The sequence below is a fragment of the Chiloscyllium plagiosum genome, chromosome 9 (genome assembly GCF_004010195.1).
Source record: "Chiloscyllium plagiosum isolate BGI_BamShark_2017 chromosome 9, ASM401019v2, whole genome shotgun sequence".
Classification (NCBI taxonomy): Eukaryota; Metazoa; Chordata; class Chondrichthyes; order Orectolobiformes; family Hemiscylliidae; genus Chiloscyllium; species Chiloscyllium plagiosum.
In genome coordinates this window covers 91,386,062-91,404,552 of record NC_057718.1, presented here as the reverse complement: position 1 = coordinate 91,404,552, position 18,491 = coordinate 91,386,062, and the positions used below count along the sequence as shown (strand labels likewise).

The 18,491-nt window shown below is 41.0% G+C and overlaps 1 protein-coding gene across 1 annotated transcript in view; it reads right to left on the bottom strand.

Annotated features, from left to right (window-relative positions):
- The window catches only part of cfap61 (cilia and flagella associated protein 61), a 236,943-nt gene that overhangs the window by 32,596 nt on the left and 185,856 nt on the right, over nucleotides 1-18,491 (bottom strand). Inside the window, exon 24 of the mRNA XM_043696862.1 lies at nucleotides 7,612-7,817. Coding sequence (XP_043552797.1) covers nucleotides 7,612-7,817 — 206 coding nt within the window. The remainder of the gene's footprint in view (nucleotides 1-7,611; nucleotides 7,818-18,491) is intronic.

The following is an 18,491-nucleotide window of genomic DNA, read 5'->3' as shown; positions in this document are numbered from 1 at the left end:
GGGCATCCTTGCCTGCAATGTATAAGATAGACAACGTTGGCTGAGTCACATGAGTACCTGCCATGTACAAGGTGGGAGGTGTCACCACGCGTAATGGTGATATCTATGTCCACACTCTGCAGCGTCTACCGTGACAGGGTTATATGGAGTTGCCCTGAGAGCAAGGCAGCCTGCTACAAACAAGATCTGTTTGAGGTTTGGCGGTTGTTTAAAGGCAAGTAGTGGAGGTGTGGGGAAGGTCTTGGTGAGGTGCTCATCCTCATTGATAATGTGTTGCAGGTCACAAAGAACATGGTGTAATTTTTCAGCTCCTGGGAAATACTGAACAACGAAGGGTACCCTGTCAGTTGCATCATGTGTCTGTCGCCTGAGGAGGTCATTACGGTTCCTTGCTGTTGCATGTCAGAACTGGCGGTCGATGAGTTGAGCATCGTACTCCGTTCTTGTGAGGGCATCCTTGAGTACTTCCAGGTATCCGTCACGTTCCTCCTCATCTGAGCAGATCCGGTGTATGCGTAGGGCTTGTCCATAGGGGATGACTGTTTTAATATGTTTTGGGTGGAAGCTGGAGAAGTGTAGCATTGTGAGGGTGACTGTGGGTTTGCGGTAGAGTGTGGTGCTGAGGTGTCCATCCTTGATGGAGATGCATGTGTCCAAGAATGAGACAGATAGTCTAGAGTCCATGGTGAGTTTGATGATGGGATGAAACTTGTTGATGTCACTGTGTAGTTTTATCAGTGATTCTTCGCCATGGGACCAGAGGAAGAAAATGTCATCAATATACCTGGTGTACAATGTTGGTTGGAGATCCTGCATAGAGAAGAAGTCTTGTTCGAACCTGTGCATAAAAATGTTGGCATATTGGGGTGCAAATCTGGTCCCCATGGCTGTTCCGTGTGTCTGGATGAAGAACTGGTTGTCAAAGGTGAAGACGCTGTGATCAAGGATAAAGCGGATGAGTTGTGGATGGTGTTTGGAGATTGGCAGTTGTTGGTGTTGAGTACTGAGGCTGTTGGCGCGATGCCATCATTGTGGGGGATGCTGGTGTAGAGTGCGGAAGCGTCCATTGTGACGAGGAATGTTCCCGGTTCGACTGGTCCGTGGGTGCTGAGTTTCTGTAAGAAATCCGTAGTGTCGCGACAGAAGCTGGAGATCCCCTGTACAATAGGTTTCAAGATGCCTTCCACATAGCCAGAGAGATTCTCACATAGGGTCTCATTGCCCGACACGATGGGACGTCCCGGTGTGTTGGCTTTGTGTACCTTTGGAAGACAGTAGAAGTCGCCTACACGAGAAGTACGTGGGATGAGGACGCATAGGGAACTCTGAAGGACTGGATTCAAAGTTCTGATCAGTATGTTTAATTCTCGGGTGTGTTCTTTGGTCGGATCAGCTGGTAGTTGCCTGTAGTGTACTTGGTTGTTCAGTTGTCGGTACACTTCCTTGCAGTAATCTGTTCTATTCTGAATGACAATGGCTCCTCCTTTATCTGCTGGTTTGATGACAATGTTGTGATTGGTTTTGAGAGCCTGGATGGCATTGCGCTGTGAATGGGTGATGTTTTGCTCTACCTTGTGGGTATGGCTGATGAATCTGGCATTTATATATTTCCTGGCGGTTTGAACATATATGTCAAGGCAAGGGCAGCAGCCCTCCGGTGGGGTCCAGGTTGACACCTTCTTTGGTCGCTCCTCTACAGATCCCTGTGATGACTATTCCAGTTCATCAGTGGGCTCATTGGGATCACTGCTGGCACCTTGAAAGAATTCCCGGAGTCTCATTCGTCTGATGAACTCCTCTGTGTCTGCTGCCAGAACCAACGGGTCCATTTTGGTGGTGGGGCAGAAGTTGAGACCCCTACTCAGGACTTCAATCTCTTCCGGTCGAAGGGTGTGGTCCGATACATTGATAATAGACTTCCCCGCAGTGATAATGTTGTCTACTGTGGTTCCAGGGTGGGCTTTGCTATTACTGGTGAGAATGCCAAGTTTCTCCAGTTTTTTGTTCTTGGCGTGCATGTACGTGGTATAGTTTTGTCGCCTTGTCTGTTTGGCAATGTCGCGTAATTGTACTGATGTATCCTGGTGCAGGCTGAGAGTGTGGACTGCATCTGAATTTCAAGGTTGTGGCACCTGCTGTAGAGTTGGTGCATGAGATGATTGAGGGGTTTACGAGAGGTGCGGTGGCAAAGTTTCTCTGCGTCGTCTGTGCTGTAGGTCGACCTAAGTGGATTCGTGATCCGTAATCATTTTGGAATCTTTCCTGCTTGCCTGTATTCCTGTAGGAACTTGTTGTCTGTGTCGATATGTGCAATCTTCTTGGAGATCCTCTCCACTTTAAGCCGGTGGTTAGTGGTGTTGATAATAGTCATGATTCGGAGATGCCGGTGTTGGACTGGGGTGTACAAAGTTAAAAATCACACAACACCAGGTTATAGTCCAACAGGTTTAATCAGAAGCACACTAGCTTTCAGAGCGACGCTCCTTCATCAGGTGATAGTGGAGGGCTCAATCCTAACACAGAATTTATAGCAAAAATTTACAGTGTAATTGAAATTATACATTGAAAAATTGATTGTTAAGCCTTTTATTTGTTAGAATACAGTGATAGTTTCACTTCTTTTATGTGTAAATCACAAGACCTTTTGCATTCTCGGGTTAGCTGTTAACAATGGTGATAGCTGGACAATATGTTGAAGGTGTTGGCCCCCTGTGTTCTCTGTCTATGCCATGATGTTTAGATTAATTCTAATCTAAAAAGTGAGATAACGGAGTTTTACATAAATTCATGCAGTTTTTGAGCTCAGAGTTCTACATGAATGTGTGATTTTTAACTCAGTCAAGATAGACAGTCTTCAAGTCAGAGGGCCCCAGTACAATGTCAAGGGCAGCCTCCAGCATTATTCCAGGGGCTTCAACACAGCCCGTCAGCGGTCAGGATCAAGATCCTCTTTCATAGGTGATGAAGAGCCGAATGTTGGGCACTCCACCACTTGTTTTAGCTTTTTCTGCCCTATTTGGCTGATTTCTTCTTGAATCAGAGCAAGGTAGACATTGGTGAGATAAAAGGTAAAAGGGGTAAAATGATAGTCGGTGGCACAGCTGTTAGTGTTGGTTCCCTTACTGGTGAAGGAAAGGTGGTACGGTTTCCCGAGTGAGTGAATAGGTACTGCAAAGATCATATAGCATTCAGTGAGTGGGGAATTTTTGGTGGGTGAGAGGGAGTGAGGGAAGATGTTGCATTAACTGAGTGGGGTATATCATGCATAAAACATTATTTATGTTGATTATACATTCTGATGGCTGCACTGGTGTTCCAGTCCAGAAAATCAGTGTGACCCTTAAAACTATCAAAAGTAGAATTCCCATTCACAGGTCACATTCAGAGCTAAAATCAATTTACTTCAAAAAATGTACAGTCAATGAGTGTAAATACACACCAAACTTACTTTTGATGTCACTTAGCAAAATTGCTAATCCTTCTTTTGGACTGGTATTTGACCTCCTCATGACAAGGTTCATATCCTGTTTTCAATAAAGATCAGTGATACTCTATACCAGATGTGAGCAGGCTGTCAATCCATTACATAGCATAACTGATTTCAATAATTTTAGGTTTGCTTTCATTTACTATTCATGGGTGATTTTCTAAATAAAATCAAATAATCTTAGTACATATGGTTCCAAAATGAGTATAAAGAAATTCCATGATTAGAACATGTGATCTGTCTGGACGCAGTGTCTATAGTAATGCAACAATCATAATAAAGCAAACAATTTGATGTTAAGCTAAAATCTAAGAAGTATTAGGCAAATACGATATTTACATCTGTAGGTATCAGTATAAATATAACTTTTATGTCATTTTCTCAATCTGTGTTTAATTAAACATGTTTTCAAAGTGTTCTCATTGTGTTGATTATCTTTTGGGGAAAACCAATTTATTCTGAAACCTCAGAATAGAAGAGGACACCATGCTAGAAACCTTCATTAGAACCACTAAGGACTTAATAAAAATATACCAATTGCGCAATGCACTCAGAAAACATACAAGTTTCCTATCCTTGTGTATAAATGTATTCAGCTTTATTTTCCTCACTGAAATTCTTAGAATAATGGAAATCTTACATACAATCCTTAATCTTAGTTTCCTTCAGTTCCTATCAGATGTCCATTAACACAAGAGAGCACATGAAGCTTATGCTAAATGACATTCTGCTTAGCTCAGTGCATAAACACCATAACAGTCCACCAAGTCAATCAATATGCTGAACTCTGAATTAAAATCCATAACAGGACAAAAATGGTGGATATATATAGCAACTCCATAACCTTTGAATAGAGAAGAGATAAATGATTATTTCATATACAGATCCTTTATCATGGTGGTCAATACTTAAAAGATTAATAATTATTTCCTCTTTGGATTCCAACTGAGTTGGTATGTATTTCCAGCATTTTTGATCTTTATTTTGAGGTATTTTCCAGTATTTCTAGCATTTGTCTTTATTGGTACAAGAGAACAATATACACACCAATACTAACAGCATCTTCACCAAAGGGGTTTCATCAATAAGTAATAATGTATTGTTGGTGCTGAGGAAAATAGACCAGTATGACATCCCATTTACTTGAATTGCATCGTCTTTGAAGCACTTCACTACCTTCAATTTCTCAGTATAATTTATTTTTTAAATGTATCCTAGAATGACTCAAGACATATCTAAATACTGATGTCTATTTTGGATCTGTACAAAGTATTTAATAAACAAAATACAGCAAGTCCACAAATATTTTATGATATGGCCATTCATTCCTTATGTGTTTTATTTGAAATATTAACAACATTCTCATTTGAACAAATGCTTTTCATGGCTCAAATACTTCTTCATGCACACATTGTGCCGCGGCAAAGTGCAGAGGCATGTGAATAGAGCTGCATTTAATGTGAAATTAAATGGATCTAAGTGAGGTTTGCAGCTGTGTTGAAATATATCTGTTGCTTCTGAGGTAAAAGCAACACAGTTATGAATCACACAAATCTTTTCAAAAGATTTAGTCCTTAAAAATAAAAGTGCCACATTTGTATGAATGACAATTCTTCAAAATATATGATAAAATTATTAAGCAAACTTATAAAATCTAACCTGATTTACATCTGGGTAAGAGGAAATTACACAGCCCCAGATCATCTTAATATGTGAAGTGTTTCATACCACATTTGTGTTTGTAACTGCACAAATGTACTGTGGAATTGCTATTATCAACCAATGGAGTTCAAGAGGTTCCAGATACCACTATTAATTTACAAGTAGAGCTTCTATAGTTCAGGTTGGGGAGGAATAATATGTCTGCCTGTTCCTGGCACTTACATTGTTCAAAGTGGCTCCTTTAGCTGGATGGCATAATCATAGCCCAACTCTTTATGTCATTCACATAAACAAAACAGCCCCTTGTTTATCCAATGGACAACAACAGAAGGAGTGAAGTAGGGAAATAATTCCACCAAAGTTTTCCCAATGTCTTGCAATAACATATTAGCTTCAGCATCCCATTTAAAACTGATTTAAGATTATAATCTGGTATTTCTAACTACATTTCACATGTCACAATGTATAATGGAATTGTCATAGAGTCATATAGGATGGAAACAGACCATTGGGTCCAACCAGTCTATGCTAATCCAAACTAAACTAGTCCCACTTGCTTGTGTTTGGCCCATATCCCTCCAAACAATTCTCATTCATGAACTTATGCAGATGTCTTTTAAATGTCCACCACTTCTTCTGGTAGCTCATTCTACACATGAACTACTCACTGTGTAAAAAAGTTGCCCCTCATGTTTTTTTTACATCTTCCTCCTTTCACCTTAACAATATGTCCCCTAGACTTGAAATCCCCCACCCCATGGAAAAGACACCTGCCATTCATTTTATCTATACCACTCATGATTTTATAAACCTCTAGAAGGGCACCTCTCAACCTCATAACTCAAACCCTCATTTCCTGTTAACATCCTGGTAAATCTTCTATAAACTCTCTCCAGTTTAATAATATCTCTTCTATAACAGGACGACCAGAACTGGACACGGTACTTGAGAAGAGACCTCACAAATGTCCTGTACAATCTCAACATGAGTCCCAACCCCTACACTCAAAGGTCTGAGTAACGAAGGCAAGTGTGCTAAACATCTTCTTAACCTCACTGTCTACAAACTTCCAAGAATTAGTTACCTGAACCCTTAGGTCTTTCTGTTCTACAGCACTGCTCAAAGCCCTACCTTTAATTATGTAAGTCCTGCCCTTGTTTGTATTAATAAAATGCAATACCTCGCATTTTTCCAAATTAAATTCCATCTGCCACTCCTCACCCTCAATTCATCAACATCCCTTTGTAATCTTGGATAACCTTATTCACTGTCCACTATACCACTAATTTTGCTGTCATCCACAAACTTTCTTTTTAATTCAATAAGCCTTCCTCATATTGGCTGGTGATACAACCGAAATCTATCAGAATATTATTAAATTCAAGCTTGTCAAAAAGTTGATCTATTCTTTCATGTTATTATTGACATTATTTTAAATGCCCACCTGGTTTAACAACACAATTTTAGTTACTACTAAATTACTAATTAAACACACTTCCATATTTCCTGCAACTGTCAATGCTGACAACCAACTCACAGAAAACAATGCAGACAATCCTCACTGATGAAAACAGGGCCTTTTACTATTTGGCTGTGTGTATTTTTTATGAAGCTATGAACCAAGCTCTATTCTCTTCAATCTCTGGGTGCAATCAAAAATATTTCAAATCTATTACTTCCATAAAGATGCTCTCATTGAGTTGATTAGACAATTTGCATATTGCAGGACATCAGGATACAGATGTAAAATGCTGAGTCATATCTTAATGGTTGAGTCATCATCAACTAAGTTAAGGTTAAATTGGTTCCAAAAAGTGGGTATAAATACTAACTACACTCGAATTGTGATCACATATACATTGTGGTCTTGAGGGCTTTTATGCACGATGCTAGTGTACTAGCTGGATTCAAGTCTCACCTGCTCCCGAGGTTGTCATAACATCCCTGAGGAAGTTGATTAAGAATATCTACATTGTGATCTTGAGAAAGTATTTTATATATAAACAACTATATATAGTAGTAAAGGAATAAGCAAAGATCGCTCCAGTATGTCTGCGTTTTAGGCTAGCATCCCATGAAATTCTACCCTGCTTAAAAGAAGAATGTCATGGTAAAGGAAAAATACTTTTTAAAAGTTGGGTATATGAATAGGAAGGGTTTAGAGGGATATGGGCCAAATGCTGGCAAATGAGTCTAGGTCAAATTGGGATGGCTGGTTGGCACGCATGAGTTGGACCGAAGGGTCTGTTTCTGTGCTGTATGACTCTACGACTCACTAAGCATCAATTTGATTTGGTGGCATAGAGAATAGCACACTATCTCTGATTTTTGATGACCAGATATGACCTATTTTTATTCTTTTCCCAGACAACATCCATCACAATTGTACATGATCTAATTTGAAAAATCAGCCTTAAATACCATAAGAAAGAATATGTATACAATACCTATTTTTACCTTACCTGTACAAATCTGAGATCATGCCTTCGTCAAAGCGAGAACACAAATTATTAAGGAGGCGCTCGTGCTGTCCATATAAGCAGATATAGTTGGAGACTGGGAAAGATTTTAGTGAGAAACAAGTGATGGATTCTACCATGCTGTATTGGTTCAAATGAATTTCAAAGTAGTTCCCTGCATTGACACTTCCTGTGATCAGTTCACGTCCCTAGAAAAAGGACAGAAAATAATCAATGCAACCCATTCTTACTAACTGAGTTATATATTAGAAATTGATTTTCTGGATGGCAGAAAAGTTTTGTGACATACACAATTTCCTTGCCCAGTAGGGCAATACTAGCTTGATCCAATATGAACCAATGTATAGGTGAATATTTGTCAAGATAAAAGATGTGAACAAACTCCCACTGTAGAGGGCATTTTAAAAAAGGCTCTCACATTTCAACTATCATATATAAATGTATTTCAGACAGATTTTCACAGGTAAATGTGTCTAATTGTCTCTTAGCTGACTATATCTCATTTCTGCCTCCACTATACTGGATCTAAATATTTATTATACATCTCTGAAGCAGGTGGGACGTGAACCCAGACCTCCTTAACCTTTGAACCACAAGAGCCCCTGCAGGTTGGATCTAAGCTACACCATCCAATTAATGGAGGCCATATAATAACCACCATGAGCTGAACATGAAGAGTGTCATCACTGAAAGTGACACTTGCTAATAGCCATTGCCAGGTAGACAAGCAGGAGACAGGAAGAATGCAGCAAGCCAAGCAGCCTTAGGAGGTAGAGAAGTCAACATTTCCGGTGTAAGCCTTCTTCAGGACTGGGGGTGGGTATAGAGGAAGCTGCAGATAAAGGAGGTGATGGGGGGCAAAGTAGTGAAGTGGAGTTATGTGAAGACAGGCAAAGGGTACAACCTGGTTCGTCAGTGGGTGGCTGGGAGGAATGGAAGGGAGGGGGAAAGGGCTGGGTAGGGAGTTGGGGGAAGAGAAGGGAGGTTATTTGAAATTGAAGAATTCCACATTGAGTCCTCCGAGTTGTACGCTGCCCAGGTGAAAGATGAGGTGTTGGTCCTCCAATTTGCAGTTAGGTTCATTGTGTCAATGGAAGAGGTCAAGGATGGTCATGTCAGAAAGGGAATGGGAAGGGGAATTAAAATGGGCAGTGACTGGGAGGTCCTGTCAGCGCCTGTAGGCCAGGCTGAGATGCTCGACAAACTGTTCCCTAAGTTTATGTTTGGTCTCCCCGATGTATGGAAGACCACATCAGGAGCCTCAGATGTAGTATGTTATGGACTAGGCCAGACCACTCAAAATATTCTTAATAAGGCAGCCCAGACCATAACTTTGCAATTTGTTTCGCTAAATGTACAGTGAAAATCACTCGGAGTAAGTTAGCTAGATTGACTACCATGTTTTAAAACAGACAAAAATAATTCACAAAGTTCTACAATGAAACACAAAGAACAGAATAAAGAACTCCTATAGAACTCAGTCTATCCAAACTAGACTTAATTATGCTGTTCCGAATATACACAACAGTCCCAATAAGCAAACCCTTTAAACACAGTAAAAATGAAACAAAGGCTTAGAAGTTGAAGTTAGAAGGGCAGAAGGAGAGTGAGTTCAGCAGTCTGTTTCCACACAGCCTACAGCTGAACTCCAACTGAATTTATCAGCCAGGGACCTGGCTTGACTTATACAGGTTATTTCTAAAAATATAAAAGCTTTGTCCTAAAGACGCATCTGTTTACATATAAACAAAAAGGCCTCTCAATACCCTTCTATCTCTGTACCAAACCCAGCCATTTCAGAGCCCAGAGAGTTTTATGACCCCTTGGATAAACAACCAAGGACACATATCCTTAAGAAAAGGAATAGCTTTTAGAAAAAAAGCTTTGTTACACTTCCGCCTTAAAAAAAATGAACCATCAATATCAAAAGTTGGCTGCTTTTTTAAAATCCTTCAAAAACAAACTGGTTATTAGTATAAAACACACAAATCCACTATACTAACTGTACACATGCAAACATTCACAACCACATACAAATTCAGGCCATGGCACCTTGCCACCGAATGCCTCCATATCTCATTCAAGTCTCAACAACACATCGGGAATCATGTTTTCGTAACCTGCCACATGCACAATTGTCAAATTGAATGGCTGCAGCAACAAGCTCCATCTAAACAGTCTGGCCTTTTTGCTCTTTCATTTTTCCACAAATGTTAATGGGTTATGATCAGTGGTAATATAAATACTGAAATGTTGTAATGCCAACACCAAGCTCAAAGTCGCTTTCTCCACCATTGGATATTTCTGTTGGTGAATGTTCAACTTCCTGGAAAAAAACAGCTGGATCTTTCTATTCCCTCATCATCCTCCCGCAGGAGCACCGCACCAACACCCACATCACTGGCATTGATAGCCACGTTGAAAGGCTTTGTGTAATCACGTGTGGCAAATACTGGGCCAGTGGTTAACATAGTTTTTGGACTGTCAAATGCTTTTTGACAGTCTGCTGTCCACTGAAGTTTCTTGCCCTGTTTTAACAATTTGGTGAGTGGAGCAGCTACACTGCTAGAATTCAGGACAAACTTCCGATAAAATCCACTCAATCCCAGGAACTGTAGTACTGCTCTTTTTGTCAACGGTGTTGGAAATTCGCCAATTACTTTCGTTTATGCATACCGTGGGGTCATCTGTCTGTGTCCAATTACATGGCCAGTAAGGTGACTTGGGCTTTGGCAAATTCAATTTTACCATCAAGCCTGCCTTCCAAAGTTCAATAAATGCTGTAAATCCTCCTTTCATGACTGACTAAAAATCACCAGGTCATCAATTTAAAAACACATTTGGTTAATCCAGCAATGATCTTATTAGTTAGTGTCTGAAATGTGGCTGGAGCGTTTTTCACACCAAATGGCATGACTTTGAACTGATATAGTCCATTTGGTGTTACGAAAGCCAAAATTGCCTTTGCTCTCTCTGACAGAGGTACCTGCCAACAGCCTTTGAGCAAATCCAACTTAGAAATGTAAGTTGCTTGACGCACTTTTTCGACACAGTCCTCCAACTGCGGAGTTGGATATGCAACAATCTTTGTAACGGCATTGACTCTGCGACAGTCCACACACAACCGTTGGGTACCATCCGGCTTTGGCACCATGACTACAGGTGAGCTCCAGTCACTGTAACTCACTTCAATTATGCCATCTTGGAGAATGCGTTCTATCTCCTTCTGAACCTGTGCGAACTTTAAAGGGCTATGCCTATATGGATATTGCTTAATCGGAACAGCATCCTCTATAACTACATCGTGCACAATTAGGATAGTACCTCCCGGTTTATTTTCTCATATCTCCCTATGTGAAAGCAATAACTCTTTCAGGTTAATTCGATTTTCTTGTGGAAGTTAACTCAATAATTTATCCCAATTTTTGTCAACTTCCTCATTGTCCAATTTGATTTTAGGAATGTCCAATTCAGAATCCTCTGAACTTGGTTCTTCCTTCTGTGCTGTAATCATTAACACCTTCTCATCTTGCTTTCCTTCCCTGTTAAAATACCTTTCGAGCATATTCATATGACACACTCTGTGAGATTTCCTCCTGTCTGGAGTCCCTATCAAGTAGTTCACCTCATTTAATTTCTTTTTGATTTGATATGGTCCTCTAAACCTGGCTTTTAAAATTTCACCTGTCACTGGAAGTAACACCAATACCTTATCCCCAATTGCAAAATTGCAAATTTGTGATTTCTTGTCTGCTTCTTCTTTCATTGTATGCTGTGATACTTTTAAATGCTGCCTAGCCAACTCTTCAGCTCGGTTTAATCATTCTCAAAAATTTGTCACATAGTCCAAATGGGTGGTCTCTGAATTCTGACTTATTAATTTATCCTTAATCAATTTTAATGGTCCTCTTACTTTATGCCCAAATATTAATTCAAATGGGCTGAATTAGGTTGATTCATTTGATGCATCTCTGCAAACAGAATTCCCTTATCCCAATCATCTGGATAATCCTGGCCATAAGCCCTCAACATGGTCTTTAATGTTTGATGCCATCTTTCTAGCGATCCCTGCAATTCTGGCTGGTATGCAGTCGATTTGAATTGCTTTATTCCCAAGTTATCTATAACCTCCTTGAGTAGCTTGGATGTGAAGTCTGACCCTTGATCTAACTGACTCTCTCTCGGTAGTCTGTATCAAATAAAAAATTGAGTAATTCTTCTACAACCCTTGTAGCTGTGATGTTGTGTAATGGGACTATGTCTGGAAATCTAGATGATACATCCATTATTGTTAATAAACACTTATTCCCACTTTTTGTTTGAGGTAGTCAATCAATCAAGACTCTTCTGAAAGGTTCCTCAAATGCTGGAATAGGTATTAAAGATGAAGGTTTTATTACTGCCTGTGATTTTCTGATTAGTTGACATGTATGACATATCTGGCAAAATTCAACCACATCCTTATGTAGTCCAGGCCAGTAAAAATGTCTTTGTATTTTAGCTTGTGTTTTCCTCATCTTCTAAATGACCTCCAAGTGGTAGCTCATGCACCACTCGCAACACCTCCTTTCTATACTCTACGGGCAAAACAATTTGATGAACTTCTGCCCATTTCTCATCTGCTTGAATGTGCATTTCCTCATTAAGATATAATTTGTTAAGTAATAACACAGAGATGCAATCACTCTCCATCTCTATATCTGCGTTTTGATACAACTGTTTTAAGTTCTTATCTTTCTGCTAAAACTCAATCAGCTTAGCAGAGCTAAAGATACTTGTATTTACTCCTGATCTGTACCACTTTTCTGATCAAGAAAAGTCCCTGATAAAACTATGTCATCTTCCTTATCTGTGCGTCTTGATCTCTCCTCCTTCAGCTTGTGCCTCTGTGATCTTGTGACCACACAATCAGGGAAGATCCCTGGATAAATGCTCTGCATTTTTTCAGTTGCTTGAGTCTCCACTGGCTTTTCAACTAGAGTAGGCAGAACACCTACCGGTGAATCAGCTATATCATTTACAAGGACAAATGGTATTCCTGGAGCTGAGAGTTTGTCCAGTATTCCTCCCACAAATTTTCCACTCACCTTTGGACATTCTAGCCTCAATTTACATAACTGAGTGAGCCTGACGTCGGTGGTGGGCAAGTTGTTGGAGGGAATCCTGAGGGACCAAATGTACATGTATTTGGAAAGGCAAGGACTGATTAGGGATAGTCAACATGGCTTTGTGTGTAGGAAACCATGTCTCACAAACTTGATTGAGTTTTTTGAGGAAGTAACAAACAGGATTGATGAGGGCAGAGTGGTAGATGTGATCTATATGGACTTCAGTAAGGCGTTCGACAAGGTTCCCCATGAGAGACTGATTAGCAAGGTTAGATCTCACGAAACACGGGGAGAACTAGCCATTTGCATACAGAACTGGCTCAAAGGTAGAAGACAGAGAGTGGTGGTGGAGAGTTGTTTTTCAGATTGGAGGCCTGTGATCAGTGGAGTGCCACAAGGATCAGTGCTGGGCCCTCTACTTTTTGTCACATACGTAAATGATTTGGATGCGAGCATAAGAGGTATAGTTAGTAAGTTTGCAGATGACACCAAAATTGGAGGTGTAGTGGACAGCGAAGAGGTTACCTCAGATTACAACAGGATCTTGACCAGATAGGCCAATGGGCTAAGAAGTGGCAGATGGAGTTTAATTCAGATAAATGCGAGGTGCTGCATTTTGGGAAAGCAAATCTTAGCAGGACTTATACACTTAATGGTAAGGTCCTAGGGAGTGTTGCTGAATAAAGAGACCTTTGAGTGCAGGTTCATAGCTCCTTCAAAGTGGAGTCACAGGTAGATTGGATAGTGAAGAAGGAGTTTGGTATGCTTTCCTTTATTGGTCAGTATATTGAGTACAGGAGTTGGAAGGTCATGTTGCGGCTGTACAGGACATTGGTTAGGCCACTTTTGGAATATTGCATGCAATTCTGGTCTCCTTCCTATCGGAAAGATGTTGTGAAACTTGAAAGGGTTCAGAAAAAATTTACAAGGATGTTGCCAGGGTTTGGGATTTGAGCTATAGGGAGAGGCTGAACAGCCTGGGGCTGTTTTTCCTGGAGCGTCGGACGCTGAGGGGTGTCCATATAGAGGTTTACAAAATTATGAGGGGCATGGATAAGTTAATTGGCAAAGTCTTTTCCCTGGGGTCGGGGAATCCAGAACTAGAGGGCATAGGATAAGGGTGAGAGGAGAAAGATATAAAAGAGACTTACGGGGCAACTTTTTCACACAGAGGGTGGTACGGGTATGGAATGAGCTGCCAGAGAAAGTGGTGGAGGCTGGTACAATTGCAACATTTAAGAGGTATTTGGATGGGCATATGAATAGGAAGGGTTTGGAGGGATATGGGCCTGGGACTAGATTGGGTTGGGATATCTGATTGGCATGGACAGGTTGGACTGAAGGATCCGTTTCCGTGCTGTACATCTCTATGACACTATAAGTGCTTTTTGTCTCACCATGGATTCCTGGTACCAGTACTTTTTTTGGCAATAGTCCGTCAGGAGTACATCCTCATCCTTCAGCATTACAGATTGGCGAGATCCTGTGTCCCTTAATATTGTAACCTCTTTACCTGTTCCTCCTGGCCTATGTGAATAAACTTTACCTTGTATATTTTTTAAGCAGATCTAGCACTTCCTCCTTAACCAACCTCTGATCATCTTGTACACTCTGAGGCAATTGTCTAACATCACTTGTGCTTTTTGTTACTTATCCAACAGAACTTCCAATCTTGTCTGGTTTTCCTACATCTGGCTTTCTCCTAGCCCACCAACACTGTGATTTCATTTGGCCAACTTTATTACAATGAAAGCACTGGAGCTTTGTAACTATTTTGTCCCCCTCAAGAGCTTCTTTTTTACCCTGTGGTAAGTTATCCTTATGATCTTCACTGAGATCTACCTTTCCCTTTCCACGTGAGGATTTCTCTTTGTTCCAATTTCTATCCCTCATGGACTGAAATTGATTCTGGAAGCCAAACCATGTCTTATGTACCAGCTCATAATCATCAGCCACATCAGCTGCTAACCTTGCCATTTTAACTCTCTGCTTTTCCACATGCGTTTGTACTCCTTCCTTGCTAAGGTTACATTCAGCCGTTATCTCCAGCTTTTTCAGCTGACTTTCCTTTTTAGGTGTTAATTTCTGAAGTTCAAACGCTGTCTTTTTTCTTTCTCTTCTGCTAAAGCTATTTGTTCTTTTCCCCTCTCTTCTGCTTTTAATCGTAACTCAAACTGTTTCATTCCTGCTGCTCTTTCCTTATCTCTCACCTCTAACTAAAGCTGCTTCATTTGCAATTGAATTCTTACCATCTCTACAGATTCTGATGGTTTCTCCAGCAAGTTTGAAAGCTGAGCTACTGCTGTAATTATCTCTCCTTTCCTCACAGAAGCAGCTCCAATTCCAGCTTGTCTGCTAATTCCTGCAGCTTGGTCTTATTCGCCTTTTGCAAAATGTCCAAAGTCACCTCACCCACTTCTAGAAAGCTTTTGGCGAGTGAAAGAGCCATTACTATCCCAAGCTTTGTCTACTCAACCAAACCAACACTCAAAATAAAGACACTAACACCTACCTCTCGCTGTTTAAAATCCCGCAATGAGTCCCCAATCTGTTATGGACCAGGCCAGTCCACTCAATACTTTCTTAAGCAGGCAGCCCAGACCATAACTTTGCGATTTGTTTCGCTAAGTGTACAATGAAAAGTACCCGAAGTAAGTTAGCTAGGTTGACTACCAGGTTTTAAAACAGACAAAAATGTATCCAAACTAGACTTAATTATGTTGTTCTGAACACACACAACAGTCCCAATAAGCAAACCCCTTAAAACACAATAAAAATGAAGCAAAAGTTGATAGGTCAAAGTTAGAAGAAGAGAGAGTTCAGCAGCCTGTTTCCACACTGTCTACAGGTGAACTCCCACTAGTTCTGGACTGAATTGCTCAGCCAGAGAGCTGGCCACACCCCCTTGACCTATATAGGTGACTTCTAAAAACATAAAAGCTTTGCCCTAAAGACTCATTTGTTTACGTATAAACAAAAAGGCCTCTCAACACTCTTCTATCTCTGTACCAAAATCAACTGTTACGGAGCCCGTAGTGCTTTATGACTCCTCTGAAAAAAAATCAATGGCACAGTATCCTTGAGAAAAGGAACCACTTTTAGAAAAAAAGGACCAGCTTTGTGACAAGTAAGCTAGGTTGGAAGAGAGGCAGGTGAACCTCTGTCTCACCTGGAAGGACTGTTTGGGGCCCTGGATGGAGATGAGGCGGGGTGGTGTGCCGACAGATTTTGCATATTTTCTGGTTGCTTGGTAAGGTACCTCGGGGTTTGGGCAGGGTTAGTGGGGAGAATGGCGCAGACCAAGGGCCGTCAATGGGAAGAGTCCTTGGGGAAGGCAGAGAGGGGTGGGGAGGGGAATATGTTCTTGGTGGTGGGGTCAGATGGAGTTGGTGGAAGTGTTTAAGTATGATGCTTTAGATGCAAAGACTGGTCAGGTGGCAGGTGAGGACAATGGGGACCTTGTCTTTATTGCTTTGGGGGTGGGATTTCGAGCAGTGGAACAGGGATGCAGGTGGTGTGGTGGAGGGCTGTTTGGATAACATAAGGAGGAAAAGTGTGTTGTTTGAAATAGGTGGACATTAAGGATGCTTAGGAGTGGAATGTCTCCCAAGCAGATGCGGTGGTGATGGAGGAATTGGGAGAACAGGACAGAGTTATTGCAGGATACTGGGTGGGAGAAGGTGTAGTCCAGGTAATTGTGAGAGTCTGTGGGTAATATCCCACCAGTCTCTGCAACCAACGCATCATCCTTCTGCCAACTCCAACTAGACCCCACCACCAAGTACATCCTCCCTTCACCACCCCTCTCTGCCTTCCACAAGGACTGTTCCCTTCAACAGTCTTTGGTTTGCGCCACTCTCTCCACCAACCACGTCCGCTCCCCCAGGTACCTACTCCTGCAACCGGAAAATATGCAAAACCTGCCGGTACACCACATCCCTCACCTCCATCCAGGATCCCAAACAGTCCTTCCAAGTGAGATAGAGGGTCACCTGCCTCTCTTCCAACTTACGCTTAATGCATCAGATGCTCCCGATGTGGTCTTCTCTATATCGGGATGACCAAACGTAAACTTAGGGAATGGTTCACCGAGCATGTCAGCCGGGCCCGCAGGGGCTGACCAGACCTCCCAATCACCACCTATTTTACTTCCCCTTCCTACTCCTTTTCTGACATGACCATCCTTGGTCTCCTCCATTGCCACAACGAATCAAACCACAAATTGAAGGAACAACACCTCATCTTCCACCTGGACAGCCTACAGCCTGGAAGACTCAACATTGAGTTCTCCAATTTCAAATATCTTCCCATTCCCTGACTCTCGTCCCAGCCCCTCCCCCTCCCTTCCACTTCTCCCAACCACCTATCGGATTCATTCTTCCCATTGACCAACCAGATCATACCCTTTGCCTGTCTTCACCTATCCCCACTTCACCACCCTGCCCCTGCTACCCCCTTTATCTGCAGTGCCCCTTACACCCAACCCTAGTCCTGAAGAAAGGTTAGACACAAAATGTCAACTTCTCCACCTCCTGATGCTGCCTGGCTTGCTGTGTTCTTCCAGCATCTATAGTTTTTTTTGTCAATAACCACTGCCAGAGCTGAATGGAAAACAGTAGCTACTTTAAAAGTAAAATCCAAGGAAATCTAGTTTGGTTGAATATTTACTTATTTTGAAGTGCAGGTGATCATTGATAGGAAGTGTTAATATTTGGAATTGGTAATGACCTCTCAAACCAGATCAGGAGACAGATTTCAGTAGAACAGGATTTGACATAAGATTGGTGAGATAACCACAGAATCTGAATCATTATGACTATGAAAAGACTATATTCAGCTTATGAAACAAGAGTACATAAATTAGTTGAAACTAGTTGAATTGAGGATGGCATATTGCAACAGAATTGTAAACTTATATCTTACGATAATGGCCAATGTGGAAGCCACAAAAACTGCATTTGTTAAGTTCCAATCCAAAGTATGCTAACTCCTCATATATTAAAAATGAGATGGAAAATAAGATCACTATGAAAAATAAATCATTTCATTGCAGATGCTCATAAACTAGCATTTGTGTTGCTTTGATTCTCTGTCCATATGATACAGAGTGTCTTGCTACGTAGTTCTAGTGGATATCAGAAAGAAGAGTTTATGTTTAGAACAGATTTAAGAAATTGTAGTCAAAATGTGCTCAAAATTGTGTTGGTTTTTAAAAGTGTTTAATAAATGCATAAATGTTCACATGCAGATAATGTGTAAATATATTAATAAAGACAACTTTTATTTAGCAATCAACTTATTTAATTGGTGAGTATAAATCAATCTTTTAGTAATTCAAATATCATTTGATACAAAATGCTTTTAAAATATGCTTGTTAGTGTCACGGCATCTGAGGAATGAAGTGCAATTTGAAGAACCTTCCTTAATTCGTACATTTGCAATTTTAACCTGAGAGTGTGGCTACTAGTATGGGTGGAACGTGATTCACCAAACTGTATCTACAATACTGAAAGCAACAAATGCTGGAGATCACAGCGGGTCTGACAGCATCCATGGAGAGAGAGCAAGCTAACGTTTCAAGTCTAGATGACTCTGAACAGATCTGCTGTGATCTCCAGCATTTGTTGTTTTCAGTACAGATTCCAGCATCTGCAGTAATTTGCTCCTGAATCTACAAGTAGCATGACTGATCATGTCAGATACCGACCCAGGGGATATTTGTTGGAGATTACACAGATTTATAAATCCTGATC